This window comes from Brienomyrus brachyistius, unplaced genomic scaffold, assembly GCF_023856365.1.
Source record: "Brienomyrus brachyistius isolate T26 unplaced genomic scaffold, BBRACH_0.4 scaffold140, whole genome shotgun sequence".
Taxonomy (NCBI): domain Eukaryota; kingdom Metazoa; phylum Chordata; class Actinopteri; order Osteoglossiformes; family Mormyridae; genus Brienomyrus; species Brienomyrus brachyistius.
The window spans coordinates 175,203-189,867 of NW_026042415.1; the positions used below are offsets into that span (position 1 = coordinate 175,203).

The 14,665-nt window shown below is 45.1% G+C and overlaps 1 protein-coding gene across 5 annotated transcripts; it reads left to right on the forward strand.

The window, feature by feature from the left end:
• The first annotated feature begins 76 nt into the window (after window positions 1–76).
• cunh1orf127 (chromosome unknown C1orf127 homolog) lies at window positions 77–13,100 on the forward strand. 5 transcript variants are annotated; one of them, XM_049004988.1, is made up of 12 exons: window positions 77–746; window positions 846–1,766; window positions 1,971–2,053; window positions 2,434–2,535; window positions 2,785–2,909; window positions 3,971–4,114; window positions 4,393–4,431; window positions 4,616–4,753; window positions 6,192–6,276; window positions 6,794–6,990; window positions 8,765–8,888; window positions 11,588–13,100. In XM_049004988.1, exons 2-12 carry the CDS (start codon window positions 1,534–1,536, stop codon window positions 12,610–12,612), a joined length of 2,295 nt encoding a protein of 764 aa, XP_048860945.1. In that variant the 5' UTR covers window positions 77–746; window positions 846–1,533; the 3' UTR covers window positions 12,613–13,100. The 5 variants fall into 5 exon arrangements, with proteins under 5 accessions (XP_048860945.1, XP_048860946.1, XP_048860948.1 ...); XM_049004989.1 differs by having other exon boundaries at window positions 77–1,766; window positions 2,437–2,535; XM_049004991.1 differs by having other exon boundaries at window positions 77–1,766; window positions 1,971–2,535.
• Window positions 13,101–14,665: the final 1,565 nt, after the last annotated feature.

Below are 14,665 nucleotides of genomic sequence, written 5' to 3' on the forward strand. Positions count from 1 at the left end.
TGTAAAGTAAAACTGCGAAGAAATTGAATTTGCGGGTGCCGTACGACGGATTTTTAAGTATTAACTAATTTATACTGTTAAATTTTTAACATTCCTCGGTGAAAACCAAAAGATCCGCGTTCCGGTCCGGTGTATTTAGAATATATCCGATGGTTTTGCCTACATAGCACATGCGACACGTGAGTCACGTGATTTTCCCCGATCAATAGAATACAAGAGCGCGAGGACGTGAATATTATTACTGCCCGGTGCATAAAACGATAGACAAGCGTTAATTATTAATTATAACTTACGTTATTTTAATCATAATATTTTATCAAATACTGTTAAAGTATCACAACATGAAACAAGGCAACTTATTTGACTGTTCAAAAAGAACACCAAGGGCGTTTTTGGCCACTGAAAAGTCCATTTTGCCTGAGCTTTTCTTTTTTTCAGACACAGAATTATCAACACCCATATAATGTCCAAGGAAACTCAGGCACTTACCCATTGAATATTAAATATCAATAGTACACGTACACACACAAATACCATTTTCTCCAGTGGATCCTGCTTCAGCTAACTTCAGCTGCTCATCATAAGTATCACTGTGCTGTTTATGGTCTCTGCTGTGCTTAGGCAGAACTGTTTCTTATGCTCTTGGCAACACGGTAAGCTTATTTGAACTGAATTGAATACGGGTTATCTTCTTCAAAGAGTCAAGAAGGCTAGATAGGTTATTAAAACCGGAAGTTTTCATCCAGGTGCGCGCAACTTCCAACTGTGCAGCACTCTGCTGCATGTTAAGTTCCGCACTGTCTGTGGTGTTGATTTGCCGTAACACCTCCTTTTTCCATCCGCAGACAGGCCCTCCTCCCTCTTTAGTGCGAAAATGCTCGGGTTTATAACCCTGAATGATCGGACCTAACGACTCAAATGGTTGCCAACTTGCTTCTGACAGATTGACACAAAGAATTATTGTTCCGTGATATATCTGAATTATCAGCAGGGGGTGAGGTAAAGGGATAACTGAACTAAGGTTTGCAGGCTTAAATCAGGCTGTTGTCCATACTTCCATCCAGCAATTTGTTCAGTACAGGGTCGCGGAGAGTGCAGGAGCCCATTCAGGGGAACATCTGGGTGCTGCGATAGTGGGACTCAAACCATCCATATACAAATAAAACGCGCCCCGACAAAACGTTCCCCAGGACCACAGTGTTACGAACAGACAGCAATCGAGGAAGAAGGAGATTTACTTTAATTATAAAAAAGGTGCGAAACACAAAACAGTGCAACATAAGGGGGTGGGCTTAACACTGTAAGCATCATTCTGTATTTGACAATATTGTGGTGTACAGAACAGTCATAAGTATGCAAATTAAGTTTGTTACTCTATAATGGTCATTTTAAGACAACTATATATTTTACTACATAGACGTAGAGTGTATGATTGTGCACGGTACAAATAAAAACTTGAACCACAAATGGGTGTACTGACGATCCGCAGTCCGTCCCCTTTCTGACACCGCAGTCCCAGATCGTCGTAAAACAATGAAATCCTTACCTGGTGCTTCTCAGTTTTATGGAAACTCTCTCATGCACTGTAATATTGTACGCTCGCTTCCTTTACACTTGGTCGAGATATTCGCAGCAAACACAGCTGGCTGGCACACGTATCCTATAAATAGGATACCTACCTGCCTCCCGGTATCCTGCAAAATTAACCTGCTCTCAGAAGTCAGCGCCATGGATTTAAAAATAATAGGCCTTATCATTGCACTTGTGTAAGTATTTAATTATTTATTTCTTTCATTCCGCATTCATATTTAAATTCATGCATATATTTTTCTGCCGAGATATTTATTTTTCTTTGCTGTCGTTATATTACTTACTAACTTAATTTTAATTGATGGTACACTCGTGTCCTCAGTTTTTTTCGTATATATAATGTTGTCGCACAAATTGTACAGTACGCCTTATTCTTGCAGGGTATTTGTGCTGGCCGCTAGAGGACGTTCAGTGAGGGTTCAGGAAAGAGCATGGATACAAGATCCTTCACCAAGCATTACAGGTACAGAATTCCTCAGTCTTCCACTTATGTGCTTTTAAACGAAGTTTCCGTGTCATAAAATTTAGATTCTGTATGTTCTTCGATCATGCCTTATGTTAAACGTGTAAAACTATAATACCTTAAGATTGGTTTGAGCTATTTGAATTTGGAGCTTTGAAACCTGGCATATCTCAGGTAGGATTCCCTAACTGTACAGCACCGACTTATGCATGTGGAGGATCTAGAGGAACTGTAAAAGGTGCTGGCTGGGGGCAGGCAGACCTGGGCTGGCTTTTTTGCAAGGGCCCGGGTTAGAAAAAAGTTCAAGGCCTATTTTGAAGCCCAGTCCAGGCCTGGTTGTGAGGTTGACGGGATGGACACAAGTAGTTTTTTTGCCCCAGAAGGAGACGTGGAGTGCTTCTCGGAGTACATGGAGTTGTGGGTACACAGGATGAAGATTGAAGGGCTGCGGCTCTGGCTCTCTGGAGCGTTGAGGATTCCAGGTGAGGATTACGTCACCTTCACATCACGGGATCGAAGGACGATCACATTATTTCCTCCTACAAACATAGATTTTAAAAGAAGATTACAAGCTAATTTAAAAACTGGAACTTGCAACCTAGCCTCCCTGTTACCTTTATATATGCAGAGGAAATCGTCCATTGAATTTAATAAAGAAATATATTTGAGTAATTTAAAAATGGGAATTCCCTATTCCCTCAGATTACTAGCGTTGTCTCCATTTCATCCAGTCAGTCTTGCGTCCCTGGAACATTTGAACTTCAAGTTATCTGCCTGCGGATTCTCGCTGCATAGAGATGCAGAGAGGAACTATGTCTTCAGGGTCCTCTACAGTGGCTGTTTTGTGCAGTTAGAGGTATGCTGTCATTGCACCAGTCCATAATCATTACTCGTTTTTTTATGAGAAGTTGATGTAACAAAGTATGTCACTAGTTATTTTGACTTTAATGTTCGTATATATTAATATAAGAACATAAGAAATTTACAAGCAAGAGGAGGCCATTCGGCCCCTCAAGTTCGTTTGTGGAGAACTTAACTAATAGCTCAGAGTTGTTAAAATCTTATCTAGCTCTGATTTAAAGGAACCCAGGGTTTTAGCTTGCGCTACACTAGCAGGCAGACTATTCCATACTCTAACTAACGCTGTGTAAAGAAGTGCTTCCTCAAATTCAGTTTAAAATGTTCTCCTGTTAATTTCCACCTATGGCCACAAGTTCTAGTATTTAAACTAATATTGAAGTAGCCATTTGGCTGAATAGCATCCAGACCTGTTAGAATCTCATATACCTGGATCATGTCCCCCTTAGTCTCCTTTGCTTGAGGTAAACAGATTCAGCTCAGCTAACCTCTCCTCACAACACATTCCTCTAAGACCAGGAATCATTCTTGTAGTCCTACATTGCCCCTTTTCCAAGGCAGCAATGTAAGGTAAGGCGACCAAACCTGCACATAATATTCTAGGAATTATATAATCTTAGCATCACCTCCCTCGTCTTAAACTCCACACACCTAGAGATGTAACCCAACATTCTATTGGCCTTTTTTATTGCTTCCCCACACTGATGAGAGTGGGACATGGAAGCATCAACATACACACCGAGATCTTTCTCATAATCAGCTACCTTTATTTCAGTGGAACCCATAAAATATCTGTACTTTATATTTCTGCTCCCTGCATGGATTACCTTACATTTATCTATGTTAAATTTTATCTGCCAGGTATCAGCCCAGTCGCTGATTAAATCCAGATCCCGTTGTTGCCTTTGTGCTGCTCGTTCAGTATCTATTACACCAGATGATCTATTCTTGTGTACTGAACTATTATTGGTTGATTTAAATCATTGTGTGACTGCTCTGTGTAGAAATCATTCACATATTTTATAAATTGTAATTGTTTTAAAAAATCTCGGGTTTCAGCAAGGCAACTACATAATATCACTGAATCTGATGACGAGAACGAGCCGATTTGGAGGCTGGTCTAATGGCTTCGTTATGAAATGTCCTCGTGTGACAGCGCCTCCCAGTGGCGAGCACATTCACTGTGACCCAGACTTCATAGAGGTGAGTCACGCTAACGTGATGTCATGTCGTTGTCTGGTTTCTCCCCGCAATCCAAAAAACATATTAAGGTTAATTGGAGTTCCCAAAGTGGGTGACTGTGCCCTGCGATAGGTTGGCACCCCATCCTGGGTTATTCCCTGCCCTGTGCCTGTAGCTCTGGGCCTCTGTGACCCAGCATAAGGCAAGATGATACAGGAAATGCAAATAAGCACAAGCATATGCAAGGTTTAAAGAAAATGCAACTTTTGCACGGTCATTTATTTTCATATCTGCTTCAGGTAACGAGACAAATCCCCACCGACAACTGGAATAACCAGGTATGACACACAGACCGTTTTTAAATCTGGTTTGTTAAGGTATTCAGTGCTCAGCAATCTAAATTGTGTTTTTTATGCAAGGCAAGTCACAATAACGACTGCTTGGCAGAGTAACATGTTCAATGGATCTGGTTTAGGAAAAAGCTAATTGTGTAGCTGCAGTATAAGCACATGTCGTCCGTAGCTCCCCTGGTCTCTGGCACTGAGAGGCAAGCTGGTGGTAGCTCTGGAAGACGCTAGCCTGATCAGCTTGAACGTGGAGACCCATGGTGCCAACATCACCGTACAGGGCAGGAGAAGCGACATACTGACCGGCGATACGGTATGCCATTCCGAGTGAAGCAGACCGAGAACGAATGATTCACATATTAAAATATGTTATTACCACTAGATACATTAATGCAGGTAAAAGCAGTGGGGGCGGGAGAAGGGGGGGCATAATCCTTATTTATAAAATATTGTCATTAATATGCAGACGTCTTTCCTAAACCTCGAATGTGGTTTGTGTTTACATGTGATTATTACATAGTTCTTCATGCAACATATAACAAAAGGACAGAGCAGTACGCTCCTGCCTGGGACCTGACCTTTACTGTACTTAACCATCCCTAACCACTATGGCAGTTTAATATCAGTGATGTGTTTGTATATGACAACTGAATGTAGGTAAATAAAAGCTGCAAACTAAAACCGTGAGACTAGCAAATTGGGAGCTGTTATGTATTCCAAAAGCAAGGGGAAGTCTCACTGAAAAACTGACGGCATAGAAGGCTAGGGGCCCGCGCTACAAAGGCTAAGGGCTGGTGTAACGAGCATTAAGGGCCGGCGCTACGAAGGCTAGGGACCAGCGCTACAAAGGCTAAGGGCTGGTGTTAACGAGCATTAAGGGCCGGCGCTACGAAGGCTAGGGGCCGACGCTACGAAGGCTAGGAGTCGGCGCTACAAAGGCTAAGGGCTGGTGTAACGAGCATTAAGGGCCGGCGCTACGAAGGCTAGGGGACAACGCTACAAAGGCTAGGAGTCGGCGCTACAAAGGCTAAGGGCTGGTGTAACGAGCATTAAGGGCCGGCGCTACGAAGGCTAGGGGCCGACGTTACAAAGGCTAGGAGTCGGCGCTACAAAGGCTAAGGGCTGGTGTAACGAGCATTAAGGGCCGGCGCTACGAAGGCTAGGGGCCGACGCTACAAAGGCTAGGAGTCGGTGCTACAAAGGCTAAGGGCTGGTGTAACGAGCATTAAGGGCCGGCGATACAAAGGCTAGGGACCGACACTACGAAGGCTAGGAGCCGACGCTACAAAGGCTAAGGGCTGGTGTAACGAGCATTAAGGGCCGGCGCTACGAAGGCTAGGGGCCGACGCTACAAAGGCTAGGAGTTGGCGCTACAAAGGCTAAGGGCTGGTGTAATGAGCATTAAGGGCCGACACTACGAAGGCTAGGGGCCGACGCTATGAACACTAGGGGCCAGTGCTACGAAGGCTAGGGGCCGACGCTATGAACACTAGGGGCTGGCGCTACGATGGCTAGGGGTCGGTATTACGAAGGTTAGGGGCCGACGCTACGATGCCTAGGGGTCGGTGTTACGAAGGTTAGGGGCCGGCATTATGAAGTTTAAGGCCAGACAGAAACCTTGCTGGTGTAGTTTATGACCAAGGTGCCAGACCTGAATCACTTCAGGAAAAATATGCAAATAAAGGACAAGCAGTAGCATTTGAACAAAGCCTGGCTACTGGGGAAATGAACAGATGGACCATGCGCCACAGGAAATGGAACGACTTGGGGAATTCCTGCCTCTCCGGCTGGTCAGCGGTCATTACTCATACAGCATGGAGGCTGTCTGTCCCAATGGTGAGCTGTGCGGCTTCTTACACTCTAAGACTGTATCGTTTTGTTGCTTTTACCACAGACCAGATTATATATTGTGCTTTTTTCTCCTATGACACTTTTTGAAATGTAGAATTATACTGCTGCATTCTCATGCATGACATGTTTTTCAAACTCATATATCAACATATATCAGTATAAAATATATTGTAATGTGAAGCCTTATCAGCATAAGTGCAGAAAGAGCAGCAATAGTCCACTGAGCAAAGTGCAGGTCATGATAAGTGGGTAGTTTCTGAAAGGGAGACAGTTTACAGCAGCATTTGCCTTTAAGGGACACCCTTTTCAGTCCCAAATCCATCCCTTTAACCAATATGTCCCTTTCCCTTTAAGGGGCATGAGACTCCTGAGCATTGACTCGCTGAGCATTGACTCCTGAATCTGAATTGGCCCTTGAGTACAGAGTAATACTGGGAGAGGGAGGCCCGGGCATGGAAAGGAACAAAATGGCCGCGTGTTTGAATGTCTTGGTCCCCGTCAGTTTCCAGGTCGCCGGAGCCCCTGGCTGTGCTGCACATCCTCAAGCGGCGGATGGGTCTGGTGAAGCGCAGCTGGCTGGACAGGGAGAGCCTGACGCTCAGCGGCGTGTCAGTCAGCCAGACCGACGCCTTCATCGTGTCCGAGGGAAGCGACTATGTGCAGCTCATCGTCAACACCTCCCACATCACCACAACCAAGGTGGGGGCTGTCATTTACATCCTACATCGTAACCTGCTTCCCTTCAGGAACAGCAGGGGTAAATCGGACTGACCAGTGAGGACCTTTAGCCAAAAAGCAAACACAAAAAGCTCCACACTGCAACTTAATCTAACCCTAAACCTAACCCTAACCCTAACCTGCCTTTTTTACGTAGCAGCCACATGTCCGCACTTTGTGGTTCAAAATCCCACAACTTCCATGGTCTTCCAGTGCTGTATTTGTTTTCACTGCATTCCTCCGTTGTCTCCTCCAACAGTCCAGAAACATGCAGTGAGTGAAACTGGTCTTTCTGAATTGCCTGCTGTGTGTGAATGGGCGTGTCTCCGGCCGTGTGTGAATGGGCGTGTCTCCGGCCGTGTGCGAATGGGCGTGTCTCCGGCCGTGTGTGAATGGGCGTGTCCCCGGCCGTGTGTGAATGGGCATGTCCCCGGCCGTGTGTGAATGGGCGTGTCCCCGGCCGTGTGTGAATGGGCGTGTCCCCGGCCGTGTGTGAATGGGCGTGTCTCCGGCCGTGTGTGAATGGGCGTGTCTCCGGCCGTATGCCCTGCCCCCTCTGGGATTAGCTCCAGGCTCAACATGACCCTGTACTGGATGAATGTTTATGGAAGATCAAAGGATCTTTAGATACACACAGAGAAGTAAATGTTAGTTTTTTGATTCAGTTAGATTCTTGGAAAACCATTCTTGGAGAAAAATAGCTTTTTCTAAGTTGTGTCAATTTTAATGAGATTCAGCACAAATGGGTTTGAATAACATAATAACTGACTGTCCTGTGAGTTTGCATTGAACGCCACCTGCTGTATTTTGTTAATTGAGGTGCTGAGTGGAAGTTTTTCCATTGCTCTGGATTTGCAAATGACATGTGAACATAAATGTCGGACGTTGTAATAGGGTCAGAGCAGTCAGAAATGTGATCCTAATGTGATTGTTTATTCGTGTCTGCTGGCTTCACACTCATACACAGAGGCAAGCTGTGAGAAAGTAGAGAGGAACTGAGGAATAGCTTTGTGACAGTCGCAAAAGATAAAATACCAATGCGGGAGTGCAGGATCGGTGCCGCCATCATGCTCTTAAAATAATATAAGATTCAGCAAACGTGGGCTGTTGTCTACCAGAGGAACCATTACGTTTGGGTGCAGTGTGTCGTGCAGCCAGGGGGCGCTGTGATCCTTTGGGAGCCAATGGTGGTCTGTGGGCAGGTCACCACTGCTTCAGGTGACACACAGGACAGACGCTGAAGTGACAGTGTGTTAAAATGATGACTTTGAGTTAAAGCAGCGTAGGAGGCTTTATGAGATCCAGCTGCCTTACTGCCATCAGTGACTGGAGCAGCAGTGAGCAGCAGTGAGCAGCAGCGAGCAGCAGCGATTGAGTGTAGAGACGTACTTTAATGCGTACAGCAGAAGCAAAGAGGAACGGCACATAGAAGGTAATACAGCATTCAGGGGTGCAAAGGAACCAGCCGGAAGCTCAGGCAAGCAGTGTCATTTGTACAAGTACAATAAGTACATGGTTATGTACCTCCCTGTGGACTTAAGCAACATACAACAATGCAGAAGAACAATAGCAATACGAGAACAGTATGTACACAATATATACATTTCAGAAGTAATACTCAGGGTGCAATAACATACATGTGAACCCTTTTAAATCACAAAGAAGGTCTCTGAAAGCTTCTTGAATCAAATGCATTTCTTACATGGCCTGTAATGTTACAGCAGAAATATGTAAATAGTATCTTTCTCGCTGTCAGAACTGTCCAGGATCACTGGGGGGCAGCCTGGTTCAGCCTTTCTTCAGGGTGGACGCTGCAATAACGTTCAAAGAGACTCCGCACAGACTGTACTGGAGCCTGGAGAACTTTTTACCCTGCAGAGGTATGCGAGTGTTTTCTGTGGATTCATTAAGACGGAAGTGCATTGTATTGTTTAAATGCTTTTTGTCCTGCACACACCATCACACTCCACTAGGAGGCAGTAGTGCACTTCCTAACTACTGCTGTGGACTGGGAGAGGGGCGGGGTGCATGTCTTAGCTGCAGCTGGAATGAATTCCCTCCAGTCAGCTTTCTGGTTCAGGCGGTGACTGTGTGTCACCAACTCAGCCTGGCACAGTAGCCGTAGTTATGCACCAAGAATCTCAGCCTGTGCTCCCTCACTGTTACCAGCAGAACCGCCAAACCTCTTCGGGGCACATGACTGTAGGATTGGGGGGAAGAATCTATGATTTGGCTATAAGGGGAAATTAATTATTAAAAAAAAAAGCTTCTGTGACCATTAGTAAAGAGCCCCAAGGATGGACAGCTGCTGTACCTCTGAACAAGGGGCTTTCAGAGTGAACTGCTGCGGCTGTAAGATCAGGAATGTGCTTTCAGAGTGAACTGCTGCGGCTGTAAGATCAGGAATGTGCTTTCAGAGTGAACTGCTGCGGCTGTACGATCAGGAAAGTGCTTTCGGAGTGAACTGCTGCGGCTGTACGATCAGGAAAGTGCTTTCGGAGTGAACTGCTGTGGCTGTAAGATCAGGAATGTGCTTTCAGAGTGAACTGCTGTGGCTGTAAGATCAGGAAAGTGCTTTCAGAGTGAACTGCTGTGGCTGTAAGATCAGGAAAGTGCTTTCGGAGTGAACTGCTGCGGCTGTAAGATCAGGAAAGTGCTTTCGGAGTGAACTGCTGCGGCTGTACGATCAGGAAAGTGCTTTCGGAGTGAACTGCTGCGGCTGTAAGATCAGGAAAGTGCTTTCAGAGTGAACTGCTGCGGCTGTAAGATCAGGAAAGTGATTTCAGAGTGAACTGCAGCTGTAAGATCAGGAATGTGCTTTCAGAGTTAACTGCTGCGGCTGTAAGATCAGGAAAGTGCTTTCGGAGTGAACTGCTGCGGCTGTACGATCAGGAATGTGCTTTCGGAGTGAACTGCTGCGGCTGTAAGATCAGGAATGTGCTTTCAGAGTGAACTGCTGCGGCTGTAAGATCAGTAATGTGCTTTCAGAGTGAACTGCTGCGGCTGTAAGATCAGGAAAGTGCTTTCAGAGTGAACTGCTGTGGCTGTACGATCAGGAATGTGCTTTCAGAGTGAACTGCTGCGGCTGTAAGATCAGGAATGTGCTTTCAGAGTGAACTGCTGCGGCTGTAAGATCAGGAATGTGCTTTCGGAGTGAACTGCTGCGGCTGTAAGATCAAGAATGTGCTTTCAGAGTGAACTGCTGCGGCTGTAAGATCAGGAATGTGCTTTTGGAGTGAACTGCTGCGGCTGTAAGATCAGGAATGTGCTTTCGGAGTGAACTGCTGCGGCTGTACGATCAGGAATGTGCTTTCGGAGTGAACTGCTGCGGCTGTAAGATCAGGAAAGTGATTTCGGAGTGAACTGCTGCGGCTGTAAGATCAGGAAAGTGCTTTCGGAGTGAACTGCTGCGGCTGTACGATCAGGAAAGTGCTTTCGGAGTGAACTGCTGCGGCTGTACGATCAGGAAAGTGATTTCAGAGTGAACTGCTGCGGCTGTACGATCAGGAAAGTGCTTTCGGAGTGAACTGCTGCGGCTGTACGATCAGGAAAGTGCTTTCGGAGTGAACTGCTGCGGCTGTACGATCAGGAAAGCTAGTATGTATCAGCTAGGCAACAAAATAAAATAGCTTTGCTAAGAGAAAGTATGTGAGAGATATATGCTTAGTATAAAGTGCTAATGAAGTTACCAGGGACAGGATTATCTTCTCCTTCCTCCTTTGACCCCCCTGCCACCCTCATTACTCTTATCTCTCCAATGTGTGTGTTTTTTTTAACTCCGTGTATCAGTTTCCTATGATTCATCTGAAATGCCCCTAATATAATAAAAGAGATTGACTACAACTAAGTCATACGACGGCGCAAATATTTACATTTCAGTAGAATTAATTTAACATATTTTTAATTACCCTCGTCTTTCCATCACTTTGCTGTGTAAATTATTTCAGGAATCAAACATAGCATAACTCTAAACTTACTCTCCCTCCTCCACAACAGTAATTTACTCTAAATTGAATCCATATCTTTCGGGATGAAGGGTTCATTTCAGAAAGCTTACAAATAAAACATTTAACTTTTTTGGGAGGGTTAACTTCAGACAGTGGTATTTCATATACGTTGAATTCAAAGTTTTGTCAGTGAAAGTTTGTTAAATTCATTAATGACATTGTTCATGGCTGAAATATCTTCATTTAGAGGTTTACTCATTTATTTAGCTTTTGCACAGCGGTACGAAAGAGGGAGCCCATGTTGGGGAACCTTAAATCAGAGTAATTTAGGCCCAAAAGTACATTTTAGCCTCTATATACAGCATTTGCTGTTATCCAGATCTTCCAAGAGTTTACTGTGGTCAATCAGGAGGACAAATGTGGTCCTGAGTGCAGGCTGCTGTGTCCTCTGTACTTCTGCAAATAGACTGTGGATGACAGTGAACCTGATTGGATAAATGATTTAATGAAAACTTATGATCAGACCGACCACAAATGAGATAAAACATTTCTCTGCTTGTCCTACTTTTCCTACTAGGGTTTTTGTCATTGTTGTGTCTGTGTGCATAATGTATTGAACAATACTTTTTCAGAATCCGCCTCATCATCTGCATCACTGGCAGATAGAAAGGTAGATTCAGTGAGTGACCTGCACACAACCACGCCCTCTGCTGGCGGTGCCCTGGAAATGCCGTCTGCCAGTGGCACAGCTATGAGCTACGGACAGCCGAATTCAGAGACTGACGCCCAAGAGCCCTTAACTAGCACGGCACCACCCTTATCTGAAGCAGCCATGAGCACATCCAAGACACCCAAAAACACAGTGAATGTGAAATCGGTGACCACAGAAACCCCCTGGAACGTGACCCGTGTGTCACCCGTCACCGATGCCCCCGCCACAGCTCCCCCTGCTGGTACGCAGAGGACCCCAGTCCCCACAGAGGTCCCCCCGAAAACCTTCCTGAGCCTTGATCCTGTTGGGCACACTGGGGCAGAGCAGACCGAACAACTGGCACGCATCACACCTGGCACTGGCTCGGGGTCAGAGTTCACAGATGGCTCTGGTGTGACTCCCACAGAGACTCCAGACAGCCTGCTGACTTGGTGGGCCGGGACCAGCGAGCCGAAGGAGGGACGGGGGTCCACAGGGAGACACCCAGGCTTAGGGCTGGGAAATAACACTGTGGAGAAGATAGACGAGTGGCAGCCCTCCGACGTGCTCCTCGCCCGCAGTTCTGTATCAGGGCCGAGCAGGACAGCAGAGACCCAGCTGGCTAACATGTCCTCCACACTGCAGCCCCGGGGTCGGCTGCCTCCAAATTCTGACCTTTTGAGTCCAGAAACTGTCACCCTATCACACCCCCCCTCGCCCTCTGCTGCCTCACAGCTCACACCCAGCGAGGTGATGTCAGCGCCCCCAAACTCTGACAGCCTTCCTGCAGGCACCATGAGGCCCAGTGGGGTGTTCCCAGACCCCGTCCCGGATATGAACAGCTTCGTGGATTCAGTCAGCCCACTGCGCAGTGGGCTGCGGCAAACCAACACCACGCTGCTTAATCCAGCCCCGCCTGGTTCCCAGCTGAACGGAAGTTCAGCTCATCCCATCATGGGGGCCTAAACTGGGGCCACGTTCATGCTAATGCTAGTGTCCTGTCTCAGACTCTCAGCTGTGTTATATTCTACTCTATATATGCAACATTATTTTTTCACTAAAATCACAAAGCGCCGCTAATTACTCACTCCCCGGAAAAGCTCACTAAAAGGAGTCTTACTTTCAGCCGAGCACCAAAACACCTCTTGTCTCTGAATCCATTTAACTGACTTTCTGATCCCTTAATGATGTAATGAGGACTGGTAGCTGTCTGAGCTCAGCCCTTCAGCAGAGTAATTGAATAGCCCTTGTATATGGCTTATAGCTTTACCAGTTTGTTTCGTTTTTATTTAAGTGTTTTACTGACACCATTGAAGTGACGATTTTTACAGCAGCCAAACATTTAAAACTTTAATGTTCTTGTCACAAGTCCGGCCGTTTAACTACTGTGCTGTCTGCTGTCTCCCGACGTGGGTTTAAACGAGTTATTTGCAAACAAGCAAATAAATAAACAAGCCATCTTTCAAAAATGTTACCACATGAAAGACCCCTTTCTATTTCTTCTCTAAAAGATATATACACTGTTTAAACCAAAGGTTAAATAGAGAGGAGAGGGCCGTACGCTGAGATTGCGTACCTTTTCATGTCTGACTGATTTGGAGCTTTTTACCGGAGATAGTTAATCATCGGCGAGATCCGCGCCGCTCCGCCTCCCTCCCTGACCCCGCTAAAGAGCCGAAGTTGCCGCAAAAGAGCTCAGCACTCAATCACCGTAATGTTCTGGGCCGTGAAGCCCCGGGACGGATCTGCATGCTGAAATATTGCCTGCTGCAACGATTCTTCACATATGGACGGTGATTAGAATCAGACCCAAACAAGTAATGGTCTTACTGCTGGTGAATTATTTAGTTGCACGGCAGACTTACAGTACATTTGATTACAATCTACCCATTTGAACAGCTGGGCATTTTACATGAAAATGCCACAAAATATTTTACCAATGCGGCTCAGATTGCAATAGCGTCGGTTCTGCTCCTCGACCATTTCAGACGATTATAGATACCGGGCGGTTCGGTTCCGCTCGTCAAAATGCCCGCTGTTGTGGACATTGCCAGGATGATACAAATACAGATCCTACAGAATATTTTCACACCAGTTGCTTTGCCCGTGTTTCCAGCCAAAGTGAAATTAAAGCTAATATTGAACGCCAATGTGTACAGATAAGGGGCCACCAAACAATAAAGGGTTTATTCAAATTTACCCCCTATTTTAACCAACTAACTAACCCTTACTTAAATATAAAATGTGAATGTTTAGCCGCAAACCAGTACCTCCATGAGTTACATTTAGTTTTAGAATATGCATAATTATAACTATGTTTGCGTGAAAGATAGGTTCGCATGGTTTTGTTTCATCAGTTTGACGGATGAGGGCGCTGTCGCTCACGTCTTTTTGGTATTTTCAAATGTGCGATTTTTTTCTTCTGACAGTCCACGTACTCATCGTTGAATCGTATATGTGTTTTTAATTTTCATAAGAAGGAATTTGAAAAGCAGCAATTATGTGTAAGATAAGCAGATTATTTGTTTTGCACTTTGTAGCTGAAACTTTTCAGCTGAGATCGCGCACGAGTAAATGGAAAGTAAATGATTTAAATAAGAACAAAAACCAGATTGATTTTGTAGTGAGCAGGAGAATGCAATAGAATATGCCTGATAGTGAACTTCTACGATAATTAACATTTGACACTAAAAGACTTTTGTTAGTCTTTTTACAATTTGAATGGGCTAGTTAAATGTGCACTGGCTTTCATTAGTGTTAGGTTGTCTGAATGGTTTAAAATATTCAAATATACTTGACATCCGTTCATCTTCATGATTATTTCGTGTAATATGCGGCAAAACACAACCGCGGTGATAAAAAAAAAAATAGCAATTTAAATGGTGAGATTGTCTAATAGGCCTACAATCGAATTCTTTGAATGTCATGCTGTAATCTGACGGTGAAACAAATATATAATACATGCGTGAAATTAGTCAATTATTTAATCTATATGCACATAGATATAAGGGTTAAAATG

Coding starts and splice junctions, on each gene's coding strand:
- cunh1orf127 (XM_049004988.1), top strand. CDS start 1,534: ATGAAATCCTTACCTGGTGCTTCTCAGTTTTATGGAAACTCTCTCATG. Junction 4,115..4,392: donor GTGACCCAGACTTCATAGAG/GTGAGTCACGCT, acceptor TATCTGCTTCAG/GTAACGAGACAAATCCCCAC. Junction 4,754..6,191: donor ACATACTGACCGGCGATACG/GTATGCCATTCC, acceptor CATGCGCCACAG/GAAATGGAACGACTTGGGGA.